The 24,017-nt window shown below is 41.1% G+C and overlaps 1 protein-coding gene across 1 annotated transcript in view; it reads right to left on the bottom strand.

Annotated features, from left to right (window-relative positions):
* Nucleotides 1–24,017, bottom strand: part of syngap1b (synaptic Ras GTPase activating protein 1b) — a gene marked incomplete at both ends in the record, with an annotated part of 236,922 nt that overhangs the window by 30,743 nt on the left and 182,162 nt on the right. Inside the window, 10 exons of the mRNA XM_079240840.1 lie at nucleotides 242–444; nucleotides 834–1,035; nucleotides 3,189–3,425; nucleotides 3,521–3,665; nucleotides 8,861–9,005; nucleotides 9,086–9,421; nucleotides 11,414–11,653; nucleotides 16,508–16,606; nucleotides 16,888–17,041; nucleotides 23,066–23,187. Of these exons, the coding sequence (XP_079096966.1) occupies nucleotides 242–444; nucleotides 834–1,035; nucleotides 3,189–3,425; nucleotides 3,521–3,665; nucleotides 8,861–9,005; nucleotides 9,086–9,421; nucleotides 11,414–11,653; nucleotides 16,508–16,606; nucleotides 16,888–17,041; nucleotides 23,066–23,187 (1,883 nt within the window). The remainder of the gene's footprint in view (nucleotides 1–241; nucleotides 445–833; nucleotides 1,036–3,188; nucleotides 3,426–3,520; nucleotides 3,666–8,860; nucleotides 9,006–9,085; nucleotides 9,422–11,413; nucleotides 11,654–16,507; nucleotides 16,607–16,887; nucleotides 17,042–23,065; nucleotides 23,188–24,017) is intronic.

Here is a 24,017-nt window from a genome sequence, read left to right on the forward strand (position 1 = left end):
CATATGAGAGTGAGAGCAACACAAGCAGGAAATAAAACAGACATAAGTGCATGTCAGACTGCTGGGAGTTCATTTGGCCATGTAGTGCTGAGGCTAAGTTTTTGTTCCCTTCCTGCAATAGTTTCTTTGTTAAATGACGAGAAACGACGTATCCCATAGTATCGTCTCGGACGCAGCTTTATTCAGTGCTGAACTGTGATGGTTTGAAGCAGAAAACAACACTAAACACAACCTTTCTTACCTGTTAAGATCCCTCATCATGAGATTCTGAAACTCTGACGAGATGCCGCGGTTGAAGCTCGGCCGTGACAGCAGCCTGTCCGACTGTCTGTCCTGCATCCTGTCCGTCTGATGGCTCGGCTGTCTCTGGAGGTGTGGGTTACGCAAGGCCATGCTGATGTCATTCAGGAGGCGGGGCAAAGGACCCAGTTTAATGACGGCGTCCTGTATTTAAAAGAAAAAGTTTCTGTTTTTGTTGTGTATTGATAAAATCCCTAATTTTTAATGGGATCTAGTCCTTCATTAAAATACAATTTTCCCACCTCCACTCACCTCATGCTGCCAAGCTGATGGCAGCTTCGTCTCGAGAAACAAGTTACAGTCTAATTTAACAAAATGCTGAGGTGAGAGACCAGCGAGACATCTTTAAGATGATTACATGCACAGTGTTACAACTAAGATTCTGCACCATGAGCACGCATCCAAAATGTTTCTGAGACAGCTGCAGGGAGGAAACAAAACCCTTTTAAAAGGTATTCCTCCTACCAAGTCTTCTGGGAGTTTGAGGTGCATCAAAGTCGTGTGTCATTTCAACTGAACTGTGCTGCGTTTACCTTGCTGAGCTGAGCCATGACCTCCCACAGGAGACTGTGCAGTATAGACAGCTCCCTGCCCAGGTCGATGTATCCCTCAAAGCCGCCTGCATTGCTGACACTGTCCAGGTTGGAGATCTCGTACAAGAACTGCTGCATGGAGCCCCACTCCATCTCTAAAAACTCGTTCATGAAACACATGTACTCCTCTTTACTGCCGAACCTGAAGGAAAGAGAAATGGAGGGGTATAAATAAAAGAAAAAGACAGCAAAAGAATGCAAATTTAACTGTAAGTAAAATAAAATTATTCAACTGGATCTTAGCAGTGGTTAAAAGTCAAATACAGTTTATGTCTGAATGAGCAGAGAATTACTTCTGGCTTCATTTTTAATGTTTCATGGAGAGTAAACAACGTGAATTGCCTGATGATTGAGGCTGTGTTCAGATTACTCATTCACTTATTACTTGCTGCGCAGAGTTAAGGGACAACTGCTGATTCATTTAAGCCAAACAAGAAACATCCATTATGGGAGGTTATAATACAGCACAAGTTTGCTGTTTTTGGTTTCAAACCTGTTGGAATAAAGTCCAGACCTCTTGGGCCAGTGTCCAACATTTTATGGATATGTGTGTATATAAGTCAGCATATTTCAGTCCATTTAGTGTAAAACTTCTGCAACATCCTTTTTTATCTGTTGATCATCAATAGACAAAATTGTGAGTTGACTAAACCAGAATGGGATAAATCCAGTAATCCCATTGCATTAGCACTATTTTATTCAGTATAAATTAAATACCTTCACTGGAAACGTAACTCAGACTTCAGATTCAACATTTTCACCAGTATATCTGTGAGCCTGTCTGGTGACATTGGACTCCACATGCATGCGATCAAGAGCATATACAGTCACATGTAAATGCTGTTAATGTTGCATTTAATTTTGTACTTTCTGACATCCATCATCGGCTGCTCCATGATCCTTAAAACTATGCATGCAACCTCGCATCACTGGAAACACTGAAGTGACAACTTTTTCTCATTAACCATGCCAAAATCAAATGTCTAACCAAGTACACAGAACTTCTCAGAGAAAGTTTTGCTTGGCTGATGTGTCAGGAACAAGCCAGAAGAACTCCCAATCACAGGTTATGAGAACCTGAGAACAAGAACAATGTTCCCGCAGAGTACGTAACACGCTTTAATTATGTCATTTCTTCATGTAATCCATGAGAAAGCCATGAGTGATGTGAGGATTATTTTCTATCAATGTCACCGGACAGACTCCGTAGTGTTGACATCAGCCAATATGCAGATGACACTGCTCTTAATATTTGCTTTGCACATTGCCTTGGTCACATTTCTACTAATTTTGAAAGCTCCTTTTCTGTAATATCTGATTATGTTTTAATTCGGAAAAGTTAAAGGGCACATTCACATCAGTCGTTTCGATTCGAATTCAAGTCCGTTTGCTTGGAAAGCAAATGAATTCTGATTTGGATCAAAGAAGCGGACTCGGTCCGCCTACAAATGCAGGTCTCGGTCTGTTTGAAGCGTACCGAATACAGGAAGCAGTCTATAATAAAAAAGTCGCTTCCTGCGTTTAGCATAGCATTGCATTGTGGGTAAATCCATAGCGATGGCGTTAAGGGTCCTCTGCTTCGTCTGGTGTTCATACTGCATCCATTGTTGCAGTGGATTTCTGCAGTATACTTGCATAAGACACAATAAAAACCGAAAACAGCCATAGTTTCGTCTCCATGTTTAACTGGCAGGTGGAGGAAACAGAGTTTTCTTCTTCACGCAGGTCTTGCCCTCTCTTTTGCTAAATACTAGTGCAGCGCCACCTCTGGTGGGAATGGGGAGATATTATTCTAATGGTTTGGCTGGTGTGACCAAAGTATGAATGCAATCTTGGTCTGCATGGATACACCTCCCTACAACTGAGCCGAGTCTCCAATCGGACCGAGTCTATCCTGATGTGAATGCTCCCAAACTAAAGTTCTTGCATGCTGGATACTAGAGGAGAAGACAACTGTTTGAAACAAAAATATAATGGGCAGCTTTGTTTTGTTTTGGACAGGCAACTCTCCTGAACCTTTTAGATGTTTCCCTATTTCAACACACCTAATTTAAATAAAATGGATCCACCAGCTAATCATGTAATGATCAGTAACTCATTCATTTGAATTACGTGTTTTGAAAGAGGGTAAAATCTAAAAGCTGCAGGACTCTCAAAGACCAACGTCATCTACCCGTCATTAAGCCAATTTAAAAAAATGAATCCTACATAAGCTCGTTATCCAGACAAACTTTAAGCATGCTTGGGTTAGTAATTGTCTGATCACTGCCACAAGTCTAATCAAACTGCACTGACTTGGAGAAGTTCGCCAGGTTTTGCACCACTTTAGCGATGAGGGTGAGCGTGCGAGACGTCTGCTCATCGGGATACTCTTGGGTGAGGTTGAAAAGTGACGGCGACATGATGGCAGGACAAAGGAAGCGCAGAAAAAGGGAACCGCTGATGAGCCGGTCTGCGATGTCTTCCCGACCCCTCTCAGCACAGCGCACTCTCCACGAAGCAAAAACTTCCTTTAGCTCCCGAGGGAACACACTAAAGAGGCAGAAAACATGTCAGTATAACAAAAACAGCTTCCAAGGAGATAATCTGGTGTTTTTCAAAAGATTTTCAAGTTATTAACAACTCACCAATGGGAATTAACGATTTTGCAGAGTGCCAATTCACAGCACATTCGAAGATTGGCTTGGTGGTCTGGCAGCACAGAGGGTGGTATTCTCATGGGGTCCACTTCGCAATTTTCCTCTGACTCATACAAGGCCCTTATGAACTCCCCTGCAAGTGACATTTCATTAGTATCAAGTTTAATGTTATTACTGCTAAATGACCTGGTGTTACACAAGATGAATCCATCTTGGCTCAAAAACAGTTTCTCAAGCTTAGAAAACATTGCTGATTATGATTTGCAACTCATTATAATGAATTTTACTAAAAAAAAAAAACCCAACTCAATTTTGTTCTTATTTGCTGTCACATATAGCTGTTGACTGATTTTCACTCCATATGAGTAGTAAAAATGAAGTCTGCAGGTGTAAAATGTAAAACTACAACACATTTCCAGGAGCATCAAATATCTGTGTACGGCCGAGGTGCATTAAACATCTTCAAATTTGACCTTTTTCATACATATGCAAACTGATATTTTTCCCATTCTCTAATGTGTAAATTATATAAAAATACCAGTTATTTTGACCTTGGACCTTGGCTATGCCTGCCTAAAGAGCCATATAGTTGTATTGTTGACATTGATCAAAAACAAAGCAAAATTTGGAACATTATGTCCTTGTTTTCATTGTAGCTTCCCAGAGCTTGATGCGATCGCATTGAAAGTTGTAACAAATGAAGGCCAATAAAATGTTCTTGCATATGATTGGTAACACATTAATACCTGTGTAAATTTTCGGTAGATTCTAAACTGACAATGTGAAATAAAGAGATAAAACATAATTAGTGATAAGACGGGATGTATGTGCATTAAAAGGTTTTGAGATACAATTTTGAGATAAAGTTATGTGTCATATGATGTCATCCATAGCATAAAAAATATGAATGTCTGACATTGCTTGTGCATTAAAATTAGTTCAAATTTACACAGGTATTAATGTGTTACCAACCATATGCAAGAACATTTTATTAGCTTTCATTTGGTACAACTTTCAATGCTATCGCATCAACCTCTGGGAAGCTACAATGAAAAGGACATAATATCCTGAGTTTTGTATTTTATTTTAAAGAACGTCGACAATAAAACTACATGGCTCTTGAGGCAGGGATAGCCAAGGTCCAAGATCAAAATAACTGGTATGTTTAGTTAATTTAGACCTTGGAGGATGGGAAAAATATCAGTTTGCATATGTTTGATGAAAAAGGTCAAATTTAAAGAGGTCTAGAGTGCATCAATTACATCAGTCGTTGTGTGGGTAAGTGCTTTCTGTGTTTAATGATCCTGCAGAAAAAAGGGTTTTGGACTTACTTCTGGACTGACTGACTTACTACAACAATATCACCAAGTAAATGCAGCTTCTGGAATGGTCCTATCTGGTTACAATCCATTATAAAATCTGCTATGGTTGAGATAATGCTTTGAAAAGTAATGTTTTACTGTAACTGTACTGTGAGTCACAAGAAATAATCTCAAAGTTACATTTTTAGAACCATGATTGAAGAGGAAGAGCCTTAAGGACGGGACAATCCTGCTAAAATGACGAGCACTATTCACGCCTGAGCAAGGTACCTAATCCACCACGTACTTCCTGGATGCTGCACCTGCAGCTGCCCACCGCTCTGGACGCCTCTAGTCAGCATGATGGCTTTAGTGGGTTCATTGCAGAGGTCACATTTCTGTGTATAAAGCATGCTTGGGTAAATTCTTCTGACAATGCCTCACATGAAGCCACAGAGGCAGAAAAGATGTCTCTTCCTGCATCTCATTCCAATGTTAACGTGAGAGAGGTTTACGCTGACGCAGCAGTTCTCACACAGAGACTGATCACCCCTCTCCTCTCACGGGGTCACAGTGTTGAGAATTTAACATGCAGGTAAACCAAACACAAGCCGAGCAGCTGATCTGTTAGCGTTAGGGGATAGTCATAAACAACAAGTCCTGCAATGATTCATTTAGTCAGACCAGGAAGAAATGTTGGGTTGTAGTCTACACCTCAGATTTAAAGGCACTGATTTGTGTTGGTATTCTAGTCCTATAGGGTCCTGAAGGGTTTAGGATTTATATTCTCACAGCTGTTCCTCCTTCTCTGCTCTTATCAGCATCCTTTATATCTTAGCAGCATTAAATGCACCAACTGTTCGGACAAAGAGGGACATAAAGAACACTTCAGTGGCTTCTATAGTCATCCTGGCTTTTACTCAACTTTACAGGCTTTAGGCTTTAGGCTTTGAGTTTGAGTTTGAGTTCCAGCTGTTCGGTTTCCATGGCGGCGAAAAACGCGTCGTTTTAGAGAGTTTTTTCTACTGGGAAATCCTTGTGACGTCCCGGGGGATAAGGTTCGGTGATTGGTTACCTTCTACTGGTGAACAAGGGCATGTACAAATACATCAGGCGGGTGGAAAACGTGGGATAAAGTTATTTCCAACAATGGCTGGTGAGTTTACCAAAGAGAGACATCCTGCTGCATTCGTTGCTGTGGGTTGCTGTTTTCCACATCGTTTTCAGGGTCTGATTCAGGTTCCAACATGTAGGGCTGTATGCTATGTGTTGACATTGTATTTTGTTTTTTTATTGAGTTCATATGAGCCTAATCCTTCTGTTTATGAGACGTTACAATGACGGCGAAAGCAGGTGCGGTGCGCGCTCCCGATGTAGTGCAGTGGCGGGAGGCGGGGCTTAATGCGGAAGAGTCTCAATCCACTCGTTTTGCCCACAGGCTGATCTGACAGCCTACGGAGAGGGTCGGTCTGAAGTAAATAAAGCCATTTGTGACAATAACTCCATCAATCCCAGCCCTTCTGGTCTCAGAAATAAAAATAAATTAACCTGAAATGCACATAATAGTTCCACTTTAAACGTTATCTACATAACTTTCCTGTTTACTGAATATATTGACGTGTATTTTTTAGATAGTTTACTGACACTGAAATGTATATTTTGTTCCCGTTTGATTCCCTTTTTTTTATGTTTCTATGACTAGTTATGTTTCTTCCTCATGTACTTTAGGATTCTATCTTTTGGTTTAAATCATATTGAGGGTTTCCAGAGTTCCTGTTTTGTCTTATTGGGTCGATCCTCTTCTGTATTTCATTCAGTGTACATCCTGTCCTCACTGATTATTAATTTCCTGAAAATCTTCCACTTGGTTTCCTTTGTTCTCTGCCAGTTCATTGTCTTGCTGTTCCCAGTCAGTCCTCTTAGTTTGGCTTCTGATACGTTGGTTTAGTGTTCTGTTAATAATCCAGCTTCTCCACCTGTCTCCAGGACCTGCATTTAGGTCCATCTCCTCATCTCTCTCCAGCATGAACTCATAAATAACCATTAACAAAGCTTATGTATAAAATCTGTTGCTTCCTTTACGTAATTTTTAAAAAAAAATATCTGCATCTTGGATGCACAGACATCAGACTTCTGCTGTAATCTAATTGTAGAACTCTGCACAGCTATACAAAAAGATAGTGTGACTGTAGAAGTGTTGACATTTTTCCCACCAGAACAACATTTTGTTCTGCTGAACAGCATTGTGGTCTTGGATAAAAATAGAAGCCTTACATGGTAAAGTGATATGTTGAAAAAAAACAGCAGAACTTGCATCTAAGTCTCTAACTGACCAATCATATGCAGCATGAAATGGGTTGATCGAAGCAACACTGGGGGTGCTGTCTTTAAAGCAAAGCAAACGGGAGCAAAGTAAAAGTAAAAGTAAATCCCAAAGGAGTCAAACATCTTGCAGAAGTTCAGGCAAACCGGAGGAATCTAGTTAAGATGCAGCAGGAGTCTCGTCTCCTCGCCATAGATGTAAAGTAAAGAAGTAGAACTACTTCACTACTGGACTTTCTGGAACAAATCAGAAGCTGTGTGTTAATTAAAAATATTTCAGTCCTGATCTGAGGTCTTACAGCAGAACTGGTCAAATGTGGTCAAAGTCCCTAAAAAGTAGCGGAATCGCCCATTATTCATATCACAAATCAACGGTGGGCTGCGCCACTGAGCGCTTCTTCATCCAGGCTCAGTTTAAGAACTAAAACAACCTGATTTTATTCAGCATATTTAAATCCTAATGAGTCATTTCTGAGTCCACATGGTTGCACTTCTGCATTTCTCCTCTGTCCAGACCATAGACTGTATCTAAAAAGATGGACGGAGCCTCCGTGACGTCACCCGTAGGTTTCTGACGAGCTGAACTGAAGCTCGGTGGGCGGTTCCTACCATCGCCATCTTGGCAGGGGCATGCGCGTCGTCTCTCACGGAAAATACAAATATGGTCAAAGAGGCGAAGCTGAGAGGGGGGCTGTAAGCGTCACGGTGGATGATTGACATCGAGTGAACTCCGCGCTTTCTGTAGCTAAGAGCTAACCCGGAGATAACAGGAGATAACCGGAGCTAACCAGCTAACGGTCACGTTGTTAACCGGATAAAAACCGCGGTTGTTCTACGTTCTACCACTTGAAGCGTGAGATCGGGTCTCTGTCAATCAAAAGGACACGCCCCTAAATATGCCGAACTTCTCGATTAAATTACTTTTAAACGAGCGAGTTACGAAAATATTCCCTCCTCCCACAGTTGTCATGAAGGTAAACCTGACCTATTAAACCTAAAATAGATGTTTGAAGCAGGCTGTAAACATGTTTATTTCTGCTGTAAACATGTTTATTCCTGCTGTAAACATGTTTATTTCTGCTGTAAACATATTTATTTTTGCTATGAAGTTGGTCTTTTTAACATAGGAGTCTATGGGGATTTGCTCTGTTTTGCAGCCCCTAGTGGATGAAGGGGGAACTGCAGTGTTATGCACTTCCGGATAGGCTTCACTTTTCATCCATCTTTCATAAACGGTCTATGGTCCTGACTCAAGTCATAAACACACAAACATGTGCGTGTGCACACCTACACAGGTGATCATGCTTCCACCAGTGGGAAGAGAGCGTGTGTCTGAAAACACATGGCATAAATAACCAATAAAAGCCGAGCTTCAGAAACTTCATCCAACCAGGCAAACTGACGGACACGCCCATGTTTTCATCAATGTATCTGCTGTGTGGCGCAGGTTGCTGAGCATCGGTCTAGCCTACAGCTGAACCAAAGCCCCACTCAGCTTCTGATGGGTTACAAATCTTTCTTCTCACACCATAGGTAGATGAACTCAACCTAACAATAGCACCTTGTGCACACATCAGCTTGTTTTTGTCTTCTTTGTTTCTGCAAAGCTCAGCACGGTGGAGATCCAGCACGGTATAAGGCAACATGCCTCGCTGGACCACCGCCGTGACAGTCAGATAAATGCAGCACCACTCCTCTGGCTCACCTATAGCATCCTTGAGGTACTTGTGTCCAATCAGTTTGAGGTACTCTTCTATGGCTTTGGTGGCCAGAGTGTTCTCTCTGAATATAAGGTGTTCTCGGTCTATGAATCGGTCTACCTCACACATCGCCATGTCTGACAGAAAGTCCTGTGGACAGAGAGAACCACATCACTCCACATGTATCACCAAGCTCGGATTTGAATTCTAAGAACTGGACATCCGGGTACCTTAGCTTTGCCTGTGCTCTGCAGGATGTGCACCAAAGCACAGGCCACCTCCTCTTTGCTCTTGACACTCAGCACAGGCTCCAGCACTGCACACAAGGTGCGGTAGTTGTTGGTGACATACTCTGCAAACTCCTTGTAAAGCTCCATGGGCAGGATGTTCATGGTCTGGAAGCGGGATTTGAGGCGTAGCGATGCATTGATGATCTTCCCTCCCCCAACGCCAGCTCCCTTTGTCAGCACGCTGGGCTGGATGACGGGGTACCACTGCTCCACAAACTGACGTCCGGTGATGCTTGAGATGGGGATGCTTACAAGTCCTAGATACGTACTCTTTTCCTTCAAGGACAGAGAAAAGACAGGAGTTTTTATTCCAGTTGTGCAAAACTTCATCTATGCAGAGTTGGGGGAATAAATCTGTAAGACTGTAACAAATATGCCTACGCCTCGGTGTTTTCATCTTCTGCTGCTGTCCAACAATTCAATGCAAGTCAAAATGCTTTATTCTGTTCAAACTTACGATGCACGCATGTCACATTCAGACTAACCTTTCCATGTAAACCAGGGGTGCCCAAGCCCGGTCCTCGAGATCTGCTATCAGGCAACTTTTAGATGCAGTTCTTCTCCAACACACCTGAATTCAACGTGTCTCGTTTCCAGGCGTCTGCAGAGCTGAATGACGCATGGGAGGAGCAAATTCAGCCATCTGGTGTGTAGGAGAAGGGATGCATCTAAAATTGCAAGATGGAGGATCTGGAGGACCCTGATGTAGACAATACATGTCTGATCAGGACTGGAATAATTAAAGACATTATGTGCATGGTAACGTGGATAATGCTAGCAGTATGGTGTTTGCTATCACCCACCACCTGCCAGGTGTCATTTTATCACAAAAAATTTGCCAAATTTGAGTTATCCCTGGTGGCAGAAACCCTGGGTGAGGCAGTGGCGAGCGGTGCCTCATGTCTGATAGCTCAATCCAATAACTGGGTAGCATGATGCATGGCCGTTTCTGTTCCTCGGCCTATTGCCGATATGAACTTTACATGAATATTAGTTATACACCATGACTTCCTACAGTCTGTGTAATGTATTTTATGTATGTGTGAGAGAGTTATCCTTGCTGATCGAACAGTAAAGTGCAAAGTCAGCCGGTGAGGCACGCAGTACTTTGCCTCACCTCAAGGGGGCGTATGCAATCTGGCAGGTGCTTTCTAGCTGCAGCGGCTTCAGCAGAGGTAACTGAAAGTTGGCGCCAAGCTGAAGCCAGCGGCTATTTAATACTCTGCCTGATCCATCTCATTGTGGAGGATTATATTTCAACACCATATATTGTCTCAAAACATGATTTCCAGTCCAAACAGAAGGCGATACGTGATGGAAGAGCAAAGCCGGAGTTAAAAGGTTTGCTTCAAACTGCAGGGCAGAGGAGTCGTTCTTTTCAAACTGAGTGGTACAAGAGAAAAAACTGGATGTGTGGAAAGGTGCTGTTTTTTTTTCCAGTTCTTACAACTAAATCTGACTCTTGAGAAGTCAATTCAATTCAACTTTATATATACAGCGTCAAATCACAGCAATGCCATCTCAAGATGTTTTACAGGCAGAGAAAAAAAACATAATGAAAGCCAATTCATAACAGCCTATTGTCGTGGAATTTATCCGATGAGAAATAAATCTATAAATCAACTGTTTTCTGTTCAATTTATTGGCCATGTACAGATGTTGCGGGCGAGAGGTCTCGAGAGCTCTGCCCCTGCTCAGAGTGCTACAGTGTTCTTTAAACAAACAACCTTTGCCTGGCAGCACTAGTCAAAACAACTGCTAGCTTGGAGCTAACAACAGTCAAAGCTGAAACAGGCCGTGAACAGAACACTTAGTTTTATGCATGAATCTACTAAAGCAAGCTTACTGAACTACTCTAACTATGCAGAATATATATCTTGTACTGCTTAAGAGAAACTTAATAAATGAGTAACATATTAAAACTACACTATACGCATAATTCCACCACACCTATATAAGGAAACCAACAGATTGACTTGGAGGTCTAACTCAATCTCCCATCCTGAGCAAGCACACGGCGACAGTGGGAAGGAAAACCTTGAACCTTGAACAGTGGGTGGTTTCCACTGAAACAGTCATTCCTAGTCTGGTTATTAATTAAATGTCTGTAATACTGAGAATAGATCGTGTTTTTTAAAAGTGGGGTCTAGATGGGTCCTGTGGTTTTTTCCCATCAGAAAAACCCACAGATTTTTACAAGAAGTTTCTAAAAGACATCATTGAAACAATCCAAACAACAAATGAGCCTCTTTCAGACGTTCATGTCACCTTGCGTCTCTTCTTGTCTGTCTCCTTGTATAGATGAAGGCGTAGGTTGCGGACGGCTGGCAGGTTGTTAAATTCAAAGTGCTCGCCCCAGAAAACAGTGTCAGTGCGGGGCTTGCTGGTGGTGCGGGCGTACAGCATGTCGTCCAGACAAAGCTCGCAGTAGTAGCGTTTCTTAGCTGGAAGCTCCCGGGCCTCTATGATCCAAAGTTTGAGGACATTGTCCACCCTCCGGCTGTTGTCCTGCGCGAACAAGAAGTCGGGTCAAACAAAATCAAATGCATCTAATAGGAACCGCTATAAGGCTTTACAGATAGAGGTTGATGCAATGTCAGGGGAAGATGTGGAGGCAGAGATGGCGTGAGAAAAGGGCGACAGCAGGTCAGCCTGCAGGAGAACAGAGTAAATGACAGGAAATAAATAGCTGGGGACACGGCAGGTTGGCCGCTCTGGATAGTAGACTGGGGTTGATGAGTCGCTCTCTACTCCCAACATGAACACAGAGACAGAAAACAGCATGACGGGCGCACAAAGGAAAGATGACAGAAAATGAAAAGCGTAACCCACTTCAAGACAAAAAAAAAAAACCCTCCACAAAGCACACAATGCACATGTGCAGCAAACACAAAGGACAAACAATGATGGCAATGTTTCTGCAGACAGCTACACTTCCTAACATTTCCTAATCAGGTTATATTTGGCATCTCGCGCAGGCATCTGTTGGTTGGGCTGAAATGTCATCATTTGCTTCACACTATCTCAGTTCTCATACCAAACCCTAAAAATGTGTGCGCACCATGAAGATCCTCTCCACGAACGTTTCCTGCTTGCATGCGCCATGGCAACTGGTGCCAAACACACAACATAATTAATTCCAAAGCTCTGAGTTTGAATGCGCCGGGCATCTGGTGGCTCGGTTTGCCAGAGCGCACACGGTGCAGCAGCACCAGCATGGGCTCGAGTTCCCCGCCTCGAGACCGCGCTACAGCGGCCCTTATCTGTCCTATCTCAATTCCACTATCAAAAGACTAATAACACAGCGAATCAGGGTGGAGCGGTCGCTCTGCTTCTGCACAGGAAGAAAGGAGTACGGCTCAAAGAGGGGCTTAAAGGGTGCGGAAAGTTGAGAAGAATAATGATAATCCTGGTCTCTGCGGTGAGTCTTATCTCTGCTGGTGCATCTGGTCTGAGATGTAAGGTGTGTGTTGTTCAGAGGTAGGGGAGGAAATGGGATTTTGGAGAGAGCAACCGTGAGGAACCCTTGGAGTTTCATGACTCAGCCGGGACCCCTGCGGCAGGAGCATCTGGACGAGGTATCCAGCTTGCATGACGCTTAATATCCCTTCAGTTTCTGGTTGCTATCAAAGCTGCAAATCTTGCATGCCTGCTCAACTTTAATGATAACCGTGAGAGGAGTAAAAGTTCCGGACAAATCTGAGGGAAAATTAGGATATCAGCGAGTCGATATGAAGGGCTGAGATTAGCTGAGTTGAAGCTGAGAGGATGGAAATACATTTCTTCTAAATTAGAGATGCATAATGGCGTCTAACCAGCATCAATAGATGTAACTGACTCACCGAAAGTCTGCTAAGTCATACCGTCAGCCTCTTTTTTTTCTTTAAGATTCGTTTCCACAAGAGCTCCAGTTTCTGCTAATGTAGGATAGATTGTTTAATTAAGTCTGAAAACTGTTTCGATGCCCGTTCATCAGATTTTGTCCTATATTAGATGACAAACACATGTATCAGGATCCGTTGCTATTATAGACGCATTTCGTACAGTTGTGTTTATATGTCTTCATCCCCTTTCATTAAATAAAAGGCTGAATTTACAACAGTCACTCAAATAACTGGAGATTTAAAAAAGGAACAATAACTAAAAAAATTTGCAAAAATATAAGTTAGTGATATAAGACACTGTTTTTTCATTTAATTGAGTTGAAGAAAGGAAAAAACAAACAAACAAACAAATGTGTCCTGGACAAATGAGAGACTTTTCTGTTGAACAGTGGGACAAAATACCTGTCAACAGGTGCAGAAGTCTGACTGAGAGGAACAGAAAACACCTGATTGGAGCGGAAACATTAAAGCATTGTTCAACTAAATATTACTTTATGAGTGATTTAATATGTAATAAATTATCTTATTTGTTTGCTTTTTTTAAAACAATATTTCTATTGAACCAGAATTAGAAAATAATGTCATGATTTTCATAAAATGTTATTTATTATTACTTTAGTCAATTTCAGCTTATTTTACAGTTTTACTGTTTTTTTTCCATTTAATTTAAGTTTTTTTTTATTTAATTCAAAACGACATAAAAATAAATACAAAATAAGACTGACAATTAATTATGGCTTGAATGAAAAGGAGCAGAAAGAAGAGCAATCTTATATCTGCTCCTTAATTTCATAATCATCCTATGTCCATTCTTATTATACATTTTACAATATTCACATACAACATCCAGTTGTTCCAAAATTTGCATTAATTACCCATTACATTCCTTTCTTTTAATAGTTTTGAAAGCATTTACAGATATTCAAAAAGGTAACACCATCGTAATTACTCAAAATAATTCACATTATGCCTCTAACTCTTCATAAGTCTTTAATATTGTTCTTTTTATGTCTTTCTTAAACACATTGATTGTTCCTAATTCTTTAACTTCTTTTTGAAGCTCATTCCATAAATTTATTCCTTTCAAGGTAACAGTTCGTTCCATTTCTTTTGTTCTGAACCTGGGTTCTTTAAATATGTTCTCCTTCTTTAATGAAAGGGTATGAATAAATATGAGGAAACTGTAACTTTCTGAGCTTAAAACTGGACGTGTTTGATGACACAGTGCTGTCCAGCAGCGTCCTGAGGCAGAGAAACCGACGCTCTACAACTTTTACATCCGGGACGCTGCATGGCGTGAGGTTTCGCTTCACGGTTTAATAAGGAACTGGCTGTTTTGAACACGCAATGTTGCTGATTCAGCAAAGAAACACGAGAGCATTAAAGGAGAGAAAGAGACAAAACATGATTCATCATCAGATCATTGAGAGCTAACAGGTCAGGTAGGATGCAGGATGGAGGCTGACTTAGCTGGCGATAAGGGGGGCGTGTGATCTGTCTTCCAGCACAGAATTAGCCTAATAATATCATATAATCTGCAAACCTCTGAGGAAATTAGTGAAATCATAAAAGTATGATTGGCTTTATATTGCTTTGGCTTATGTTATGTGACTTAGAATGACCTCATGTTAGTGGGATTTTTCTATTTATTTATGACAGGCTTGTATAAAGTAAAGTACTAATGAGTACTGGGGTCCATTAAGCCAGCCCACATGTGCTCTCTATGCCCACTTAGCCCACCTATTTATCCCTCATGACAGTGTTTCCAAACCAATGTCTTCAGGCCCCCTGACCTGCATGTTTTATAGGCAGCCCTACTTTAACACAACGAAATGACATAAATGTTTTGAATACTATTTTGTAAAGACTAGTTATTCTACAAAAAAAGGGCCATGAGTGTTATCAATCATGCAGGTTATAAGGATCATACAAATACTTTCTTTTTCAAAGTATGTTGCCTCAAATTATGTGACTTGGTTCAGTTTAAAATAGTTCGATTTATGTTTGAAGTTCAAAGTAATAAGATGTCATAAAACATACAAATAATGTTTAAAGACAGAGTTGCTGTGTACAACCTGAGAGGTAAAGTTATGTTCCAGAAACCATACGCGCACACCGCCTTAAAAAGCACATGTGCTTCCATTTATGGACTAACTTTATGGAAAGGACTAAGTGATGATTTAAAATTATGTAATAATATCATCCAGTTTTAAAAAAAATGTACAAGATATTGTTAATGGACAAATATAAAAAAGAAAAACAATCACAATTTATTTTGCTGCTTTAAATTCTGCCTTCTGACTGATGACTTTCAGTACGGAAAGGTTGCTATATAACTGTGCGAATTAAAGTCTGTAAATAAGGAGTGTTATTTAAATAATCCTTGGGCTTCCTTCTGCTCAAACAAGATATAATGTTACACAAGTTACACATCCTTGTTTTGTACTGTATGTTTGAGATAAATAAATTTAAAAAAAAAAAACTAAACAAATTATGAAATGAAGTGTCTTGTTAACAGGCTGCAAAGAACTTGATGAGAAAGTTCAGTAATCTGACTCAGGTGTTTTGGAGAAACATGCAGGACCTGGATTGGGAAACACTGCCTTATGATGCTCTAACGTCCCACATGGGCTCCACATACAGGGCCACACATGGGACCTGCAGGATTTACCCAGTTCCAACCCATACCCTCTAAGAATTCACATCGGCCAAATTTAATCCTAATGGGCCCCACGTGGACATGCTGACAGGAATATGGGGTCTGGATGGGTCCTGCACCACTTCCCCAGTTGGGCTCCAGCTGAAACCCAGTCAGAACCAACATGAAACCCACATTGGCCAAACATAGGAAGTACCATGGTGGAAACTGGAGACAAACCCTTGTGGGACTCTGATCTAATGGGCTCCACATGCTACATTACTACACTGTTGGTAGACACTCGTCTACGGTTCAGTATCTTTTAACACGTTTACTTTTTATAACTTTTCAGCTGGTTCTATGTTTAAAAAACATCTGTCTTAAATGGTTTTTAATTCACCTGCATTTTCCACTCATCAGATGAGCTTGAGTTAGTTCCAACACGGGGCTCCCTGAGCATGCTTTTCTATTCTCCTCTGGTCCCATCAGCACCACTCAGTATCAGCCATCACAGACATGCTGGGCTGATAAACATCAACCTGCTGAGTCCAATTCACTGAAATCACATTACCTGATTTGTGGTTTTTCAAAACAGCAATGGGGGCCATCCACCCTGAAACATCGCCGTGTGCGGCTTTAACATTTGCTCCAAGAAGCTGCTAAATTGCTCGACACAGACACACACAGACACGAGGATGGAGTTCACACAGAGAAATGAAGCGGTGCGCTCTTATTGAAAACAAACAACGACGGGAGACAGGGAGGAGAGAGAGAGACACACAGACAGAGGGATCATCCTTTTTTGTTCTTCCTCTACCGCATCCCTTTCTCTCCCCTCACCTTGTTGGGCTTGACAGCTCTCTGCAGGTTCTCGATCCATTTGTCTCTCTCTGCGGCTGAGCGACACGCAAAGCACTTGGTTCCCGATGCTGTAGTCACCTGAGGTTATAGCCAATGGTAAATTCAACAACCACAGCCATTAGTCACTATGGAGACTGCAGCGAAGGCGCCAAAACAAAGTCTTGCATTCACGCTCAGCCTCTGTCTTCTTCCACTAATGAAAAGGTGATGGAGAAGCTGAGCTCATTTCACTATCTGTGTGTGTTCTTTTCACAGGCTAAGAAGAAAAACAACATTTTTTTTCCCTTTGTGCCATTAACTGTTTTGTACACTACATTTGTGTGTGCGGTTGCTTGTCCGTCATGCAGCTCAGCTCTCACCTCAAAGCAGTACTCCTGTCCCAGGATGCTCGAGTGGACGGGTTTGATGATGGCGTCCTCGTCCAGGGTGAGGTCCAGCGCCTCGGCAGCGCTGCTGGGAGACAGCAAGGACTCATGGGAGTGGGACTCTTTGAAGCTCTGCATCAAACGGGTCCTGGGAGAGCGATAGTTTGTTAGATGTTGGTGAGGGGAGATGAGAAGGGAGGGGGTGTTTTATTGAAAGCAGCTTAGGGTTTTGCACAAGAAGCTCCTCGCGCCAATATCTGCATGTTAATTATACGATCTGATGTAACTGTGAAATAAAACATTGACATGTGACCAATATTTCACTTAAATACTTCCATATTACTTCATTCAGACTGGATATGGTGTTTACAACTAATCCTTTAAATACTTCTTCTTTTTTAGCTCGTACGAGGAATTCAGTGATAAATCCTTTAGGAGAAAGGAAATAATTCACAACAAAACTGAAGGATTGATTTCATATAAAAGTTAATAATGCGTTAAACTGTTCTTGAAGCAGCCTTTTCAGATATGTTTGTTTAAGGCAGAGGTTTGCAAACTTTTTGAGTCTGGTTTAAAGGATGTGAATCTGCATCCGGAAGAAGTGACATGCAGATTTCAGCTTTATTTGTTTCAAGCCACTTCACAACAATGCAGAAAGATGTAGCTGAAAATATGGAAAGTCCTCTGTTTGTAAATCTATACTGCTTGATAGACTTGCTGTGAGTAGAAAAGATACAGTCGTGGTGCTGAATCCATATCTTGCTGTTTTGTTTTAAAGAACACACTGTAAAATCCTATTTATCTATTGTAAAAAATAATCATTTAAAATGGTCATTAGTGTTCAAAAATCAGTCCGTTTTCATTCATTTTCGCTGTCTTAAATCATAAAATGAACCTAAATACATGTTTGTTCACAGATAAATCCCCTCACTTTGCTTTCATACATTTCAAACTCTACAAACACAATTTTAAAATCATTCTTAATAACATCCTGACACGTACATAAGCACAAGCATCCCTTCTGAAGTCCATTCACCCAGCTTGCCTTTTCACTCCCATGCACACAAGCATGCACGCAAACAGCTACAAACATAAAGACATGATGAGTCTAACCAGAGAGCGAGGAGCGCTGGTCAGGTACGATGAACCCCCCCCTTCCCAGCCAAAGGAAAGGGGGATGGAGATAACAATAATCAAAAAGTTAAAGGCAGAAAACAGTCTTTATATCCTCGACTCGGCTTCTGCTTCTCCCCTGCCTGCACTCACACTGCTTTTGTCTATATTCAATCATAACGTTCATCAAGAGAGCGCTGATTACATGTACAGAACTGAGGAGAGCGGCGCTCAGAGAGGGAGGGAGATAAAAATAGACCCAAAGGAATGAGTCAGATTGAAGGGAATACAGAAGAGAGGAGGGAAAGAGAGGGGGAAGTCAAAGAAGAATATGAGAGAAGGAGAGAGAGAGAGAGAGAGAGAGAGAAAGGGGTTGAGAAAAAAAAATCTCAGTGGAAATCATGTTCGTTATGTAAACAGTAGATCCTTTGGAGAGGAAGAAAGTGAGACTACGGATTAGAGGAAAGAAAGTGGAGTGAAAGAAAGATGAGTGAGGGTCGGGAAGCATGAAGGGATTGCAGGAGCGCTGGAGGTAAAAATGAGGTCTGCGCCAGGTCTCAGTGGGGAAACATTAAAAGACAACACACAACCCTTGCAAATTATTTGTAACACATCATGACAGATGAAGCACACACCTGAGAGGGAAACGCAGCAGCAATGACAGGCTTTAAAGAACCAAAGCAGAACAAGTCTGACAAAAAAATACGGAGCAGTGGAATTTAACTGAAGGTTTTATGTGTTTTCTGAGATTACCTGTTTAAATATGAAGATAATTTCTTATTATTTTATAATACAAAATATGAAGCTAAAAAAAGCATATGAAAATTGCTGGGTGTACTCTAGGTTTTATTAAAAAGTGATCTTAAATCAAGATAAATGAGCTGCATTGCTCTATTTAGGCTAAGCAGAATGCTAACATTCCGTTATTTACAAATAATAACATCACTGATATGCTATCTTTAAAGAACCACTCTATCAGCTAATAAACCCCTAAAAGATAATATGATTTTCCCAATATTTGACTTTTTGATGGACTTAATATGACTTGGTTGTTCGAGAACTTCTTTATAACATATTGTTGATCTATTGGTGTGCTAACGCAGAGCTAGCAGAAGCTAGTTTTTCACTAACTTCCAACTCATGCTAACATGAAAGTTTCACAGTTGTTGATGTGCTAAATAAAGGTTTGAAAAAACAAACAAAATAAATCATCGAGTGTAAAATAAATCACATAAACAGTCTGTTTATTTAACAAGGACTGCTTTCCTTAGCTTACATATTAAGCTAGCTTCATATTTCACTGCTTCAGCTAACAACCCCAGCAGGACAATCTCCAGATTATAAAGAATATCATCTTTTGTCTGTGCTTTGGAAAAGAAAATGAAAACAAGCTGTGTTTATGATTAGCATAAAGCTGATATTATAAGATACGACACTTATTCATCGTCTTTGTCTGTGTTTTGGAAAAGAAAATTAAAATAAGCTGTGTTTATGATTAGCATAAAGCTAATATTGTAAGATGCAACACTTATTCATCACCTGCCAAAATGGCTCAAAAGTTCCAATTTCAGTTTTAACCTGCTTTTGGGTGGGTTGATCGGTGTTAATTCATATGCATTACTCTCATGAACTGACAAGTGTAACCTGATGTTACAGAGATAATTTTATGGCCTGCACGAGAAGTTTAATTTGTGTAAAAGTCTTTCTGGCTGTTAACTGAGTCTTTCGTTTGGCGACTTGATGGTGGAGATATGGAAAAAGTCAATATACTTCCAAAATAAGTAGGATTAACCATCCCAGAGTGATGGTTAGTCACTGGTTTTTGGAAGTGGATGATATAATAACACTATCCTTTCCTCAACATGTTCAAACCAATTTTAACACGTTGCCTGTGTAACATCACATTTGTGAAAATGTCATGTAAATAAATGTAAAAACATGTTGTAATGTGCTAAATAAAAGGCTTTGGAGCTTTGGAAATGTAGTAATTTGCACATGCAAGAGTTTCGCTCCATGTCAGACTTGGACATGCTAATTTCATGAAAACAGAGGGTGCATTGTTTCTGCAGTTAAGAGCCTGGACTGCAGTTCAACATGGCTGATTAATATTCAGGTGTGAAGCTGCATTTCTTCTAAAGATTCCGATCTTTTCTAAGGCGTTAGCAGTCTGCAGTCCTGCTTTCTGAAACGAGCTTCCTGATGACCTGGGGTCTAAAACTGCTTCTTAATCAAACTGAAACTTAAAAAAGTGTTTATGTGCTAAAGTGTGTGTTTATGTCTGTATGTGTGTATTTGTATGTTTAAGCTGCAGTTTGTTACTTCCTGATTAAGCAGATGTATTTAATATTTCCTTGAAAGTGTAACGAAAACAAGCTAAAATTAACCTTGACTGGCCTCAACATTAAAATCACCAACAATGTCTCAGAAAGATCCCGAGATGTCGGGCTCTGGGACGTTCAGGTGGATCAACTGGATCTGAAATAACAACCACGTTTGTCTTTGTGGAGGCCGCCGCTGCTGTTGAATGTAAAAGTATCATCAAGGAAGTTAGACAATCCATATTAACGTCACCTGTCAGGAGTTTTAGTATCGAGGGTGATAAAAGCAGGTGTTGGGAGCTATTACTAAAAAATGATGTGCCAAATGAATATCACTGCAGCTTTTTACAGCCTGTTTGAGAGCTCAGAGGCATGTTAATGCCTGGATGACTGCAACCCATGCTGGAAACATCCTGCCTGGATGAATGAGGATAAAAACACAGAATACAGATGAACACAGCTGCAGATGACGGTAAACAAGGCACTATGAAAGCAGATATCAGCAACGAGGGAAACAGCCTTGATTTCACAAGGATCTTCATTTCTTTGTCCGGTCTGCCTCTTTAATCCAAACAGGAATAATAAACATCAACTACCTTCCCAAATGAATGTGAGGAAAGTGTTAAAATGTGCCCTAACAGAGGTTTTTTTCTTAGAAAACAGGATGCTACAGTTGTTGTGCATCCTTCATTCACATACGGACAAACTAAATGGATGAAAATAAAGGCTGGATGGATGAGAACTAACTGCCATCTCCATTAACATGGAGCTATTTAATCATAATGATATGCTGCTTTTGCTTGTTAGTTGAACATTTATCTTAATATCTTCAGCCACTGGTCTTATTAAACAAGAAGCCGGAAGAGTCAGTTTATAACAGATGAATTAATCAGAAGATAATCTGATAAAACGGTCTAAAGAGAGTCACGTGGACACCATTAATCGTGTCATTTAGAGATCAATGTTCAGCATAACTCGAAGTCTAACCCACTCTGAGCGACATTTCACCTGAAGTAGCCGTGTAGCTTCTGAGCACAGCTACAACTCCAAACAGGATACAGAGGAGGTGTAATTAAGCAAATCTCCCACAGACTCATTATGGTCTGTGCAGAGGCCATATGGCTGTGTGCTGGTTGCCATGGTGAGAGGGGGGATGTTTCTTCATCACCCTGGCAGAGAAGCAGTGATGATGCTGATGGATTTAGTTGTGATCAAGTGATGCTGCAGTTAGATGTGAAAATGTAAAATAATAATAAAAAAACAAACAAACTTCTCCATAAGACAATAAATGGAAAGATGGAGAAATATAAACAAAATACACTCGCAGGCAACTTTATGATGTCGACCTGCTTCGTTGCTTGTTAACACTAGAAAGGCCCTCTCAGTCCAGACCTCTGCAAAGCAGCTCAAAGCAGTGATTTCCAGTCCTACATTCATCTTATATTGATCCATGATCAGAGTCCAGATGCATTGATAATGAATACAGTGTATTGGTTGTATTGTTGTGTTTGTTGCATGGTTATATCTATATCGGAATTTCATCACTCTTTCGTTGATGAAATTCCCAAAGATCCATTTTATTTTCCTGTTCTGGATGGTAGTACCCAGAATGTTGCCCGGATCCACGTCTATCTTTGATAACTTGTAAAACCTGCTGGGATTCTTCTCCTGGATTTTAATGTGGAGTTATATGCAGATATACTGAAAACGGTCCTATCTTGCAATGAGAAAGAATCCTTTACAACATTTCTGGATCCAGACGCTGATCTGTTAGAATAAGTTAGACCAAGATCCAGTCTAAGAAAAAAATAAACTAAATAACCAAAATCCATCCAGTAGTTTTTGTTGTTAACAAACAAACAGACAAATAAATGTTGGCTAAAACATAATCTCAGCCACCTCCTTGGTGGAGGTAACAAAAGCAAACTTAGCCAATCTCACGTCAAAAAGTCACGTGCTGAAGTTCCAACTGAGCCTCAGAATGAGGAAGAAATGGATCTAAGTGACTTTGAACGTGGCATCGCTGTTTGTCTGAGTATTTATTTCACACATAGAGAAGATCTGAAGAACATGCAGCGAGCAGCACTTGTCTGTATCAGAATGTCTTGTTCATGTCAGAGGAGAATGGTTGGAGATGATAGAAAAGCAACAGAAAGTCAGGCAAAGATCTGCAGAACATCATGTCTGAACACACAACACGTCCAGCCTGGAAGCAGATGGTCTCCAGCAGCAGAAGACCACACCGGTTCCCTCCTGTCAGTAAGAACAGGAACCTGAGGCTACAATTCACACAGACCCACCAGTTACTCATCACTGGCCACAGTTACGAAGATTTCTAAAGGTTCTACTTGGACTAATAGAAGCACTGACTGCAGATAAAGACGACAGAAGTAATCTAGAGTAATTCCAGCATGCACTGTGGTGCACACCAGCGCCATATTCTGGGAATTTATGTCAAGATTTCCAAACTGTACTCCTCATGATTCAGTAAACATACTTACATCCGATAAAAGAGTCAATAATGAAATTGGTTATCCAATAAAACCTGCATTCACCCATATGACAACGCCGTTGGACATTCCCAATCCTTCAGACTGAAGGGACAAACAATAGATCTGGGTTTCAAAAGTGAATAAAAAATACGATATCTTAAAAAGACAGAGATCCCATACACGCATGACACAACCCAACAGTCACATGGTCAGCACGCCACAGAACACGCCACAGAACACGCCACTGACCTGTCTTGGTCGGCACTGCGGAAGCGAGGGAGGATCATGTGGCGGAAACTGCTAGTTCGATCCAGTTTGGGCTGACTCTTGGCCCTCTTGATTGAGCCCTTCAACCTTCTACTAAGGAAACTCTGGAGGGTGGCGAAGAAGGAGGAGGACATGGAGGAAAGCGAAGGAGGGCATGCAGGGAGGGTTTGAGATGAGTGATGGAGCAATGAGGAGAGAACCCAAGAGGTGGTCCAGGCGAGGCGTTCATGGGTTTAACATAAAGTCAATGTAGTTTGTATAAAATTCAAATAACACAAAAACCATACAGAGACACAAAAATGGAAGACATGATGGGGAGAGCACACGGTACATTTATTAATAACAAGAAATAACATTCCTGCCACAGAGAACTGCAGTGCTGCAGCAGATCCTGTGGTGGGCAGCAGAGTAACACACAGCCTCACACATGGAAGCAGTTTGTCCTACATGAGCTTCCTTACATGACTAAACCATCTCTAAAACAACATGACAGAGATTTGTCTGCTGCTAAGCATTTAACAATAATAAACATTGTAAACAATGCTGACAGAAAGTCTTGAGTTTCGCATCAGTTCCTCACATAGTGGCTGGAAAACACTGGGGAGATTTATGGGAACGTGCAAAAATACATGAAATACTTTCACTAGAGACCAAAACAGTGTGTGCAACTCTGAGTTTTTGGTTTGAGCTGCTTTACTTAGCACAGTCTGAAGTGCCTTAGATAAAAATTCCTCTCATTTCTTCCTCAGTAATAGTTCTCCAGACTTCTTACGACTTTCCAAAGCTCTTCCTTGGACATTTGCAGCCTTTTGTTCGGTTCTTTGAGGTCCAGGCTCTGGGGAGGATCCGCCCCCCCATCAGACATGTAACTGATTTTCAGTCCAGTTCTTGTTCCATGTGGCGCAACGCCACCTTTTCTCCCCGTTGCTCTTCC

The sequence above is a fragment of the Telmatherina bonti genome (assembly GCF_933228915.1).
Source record: "Telmatherina bonti genome assembly, chromosome: 5".
Lineage (NCBI taxonomy): Eukaryota > Metazoa > Chordata > Actinopteri > Atheriniformes > Telmatherinidae > Telmatherina > Telmatherina bonti.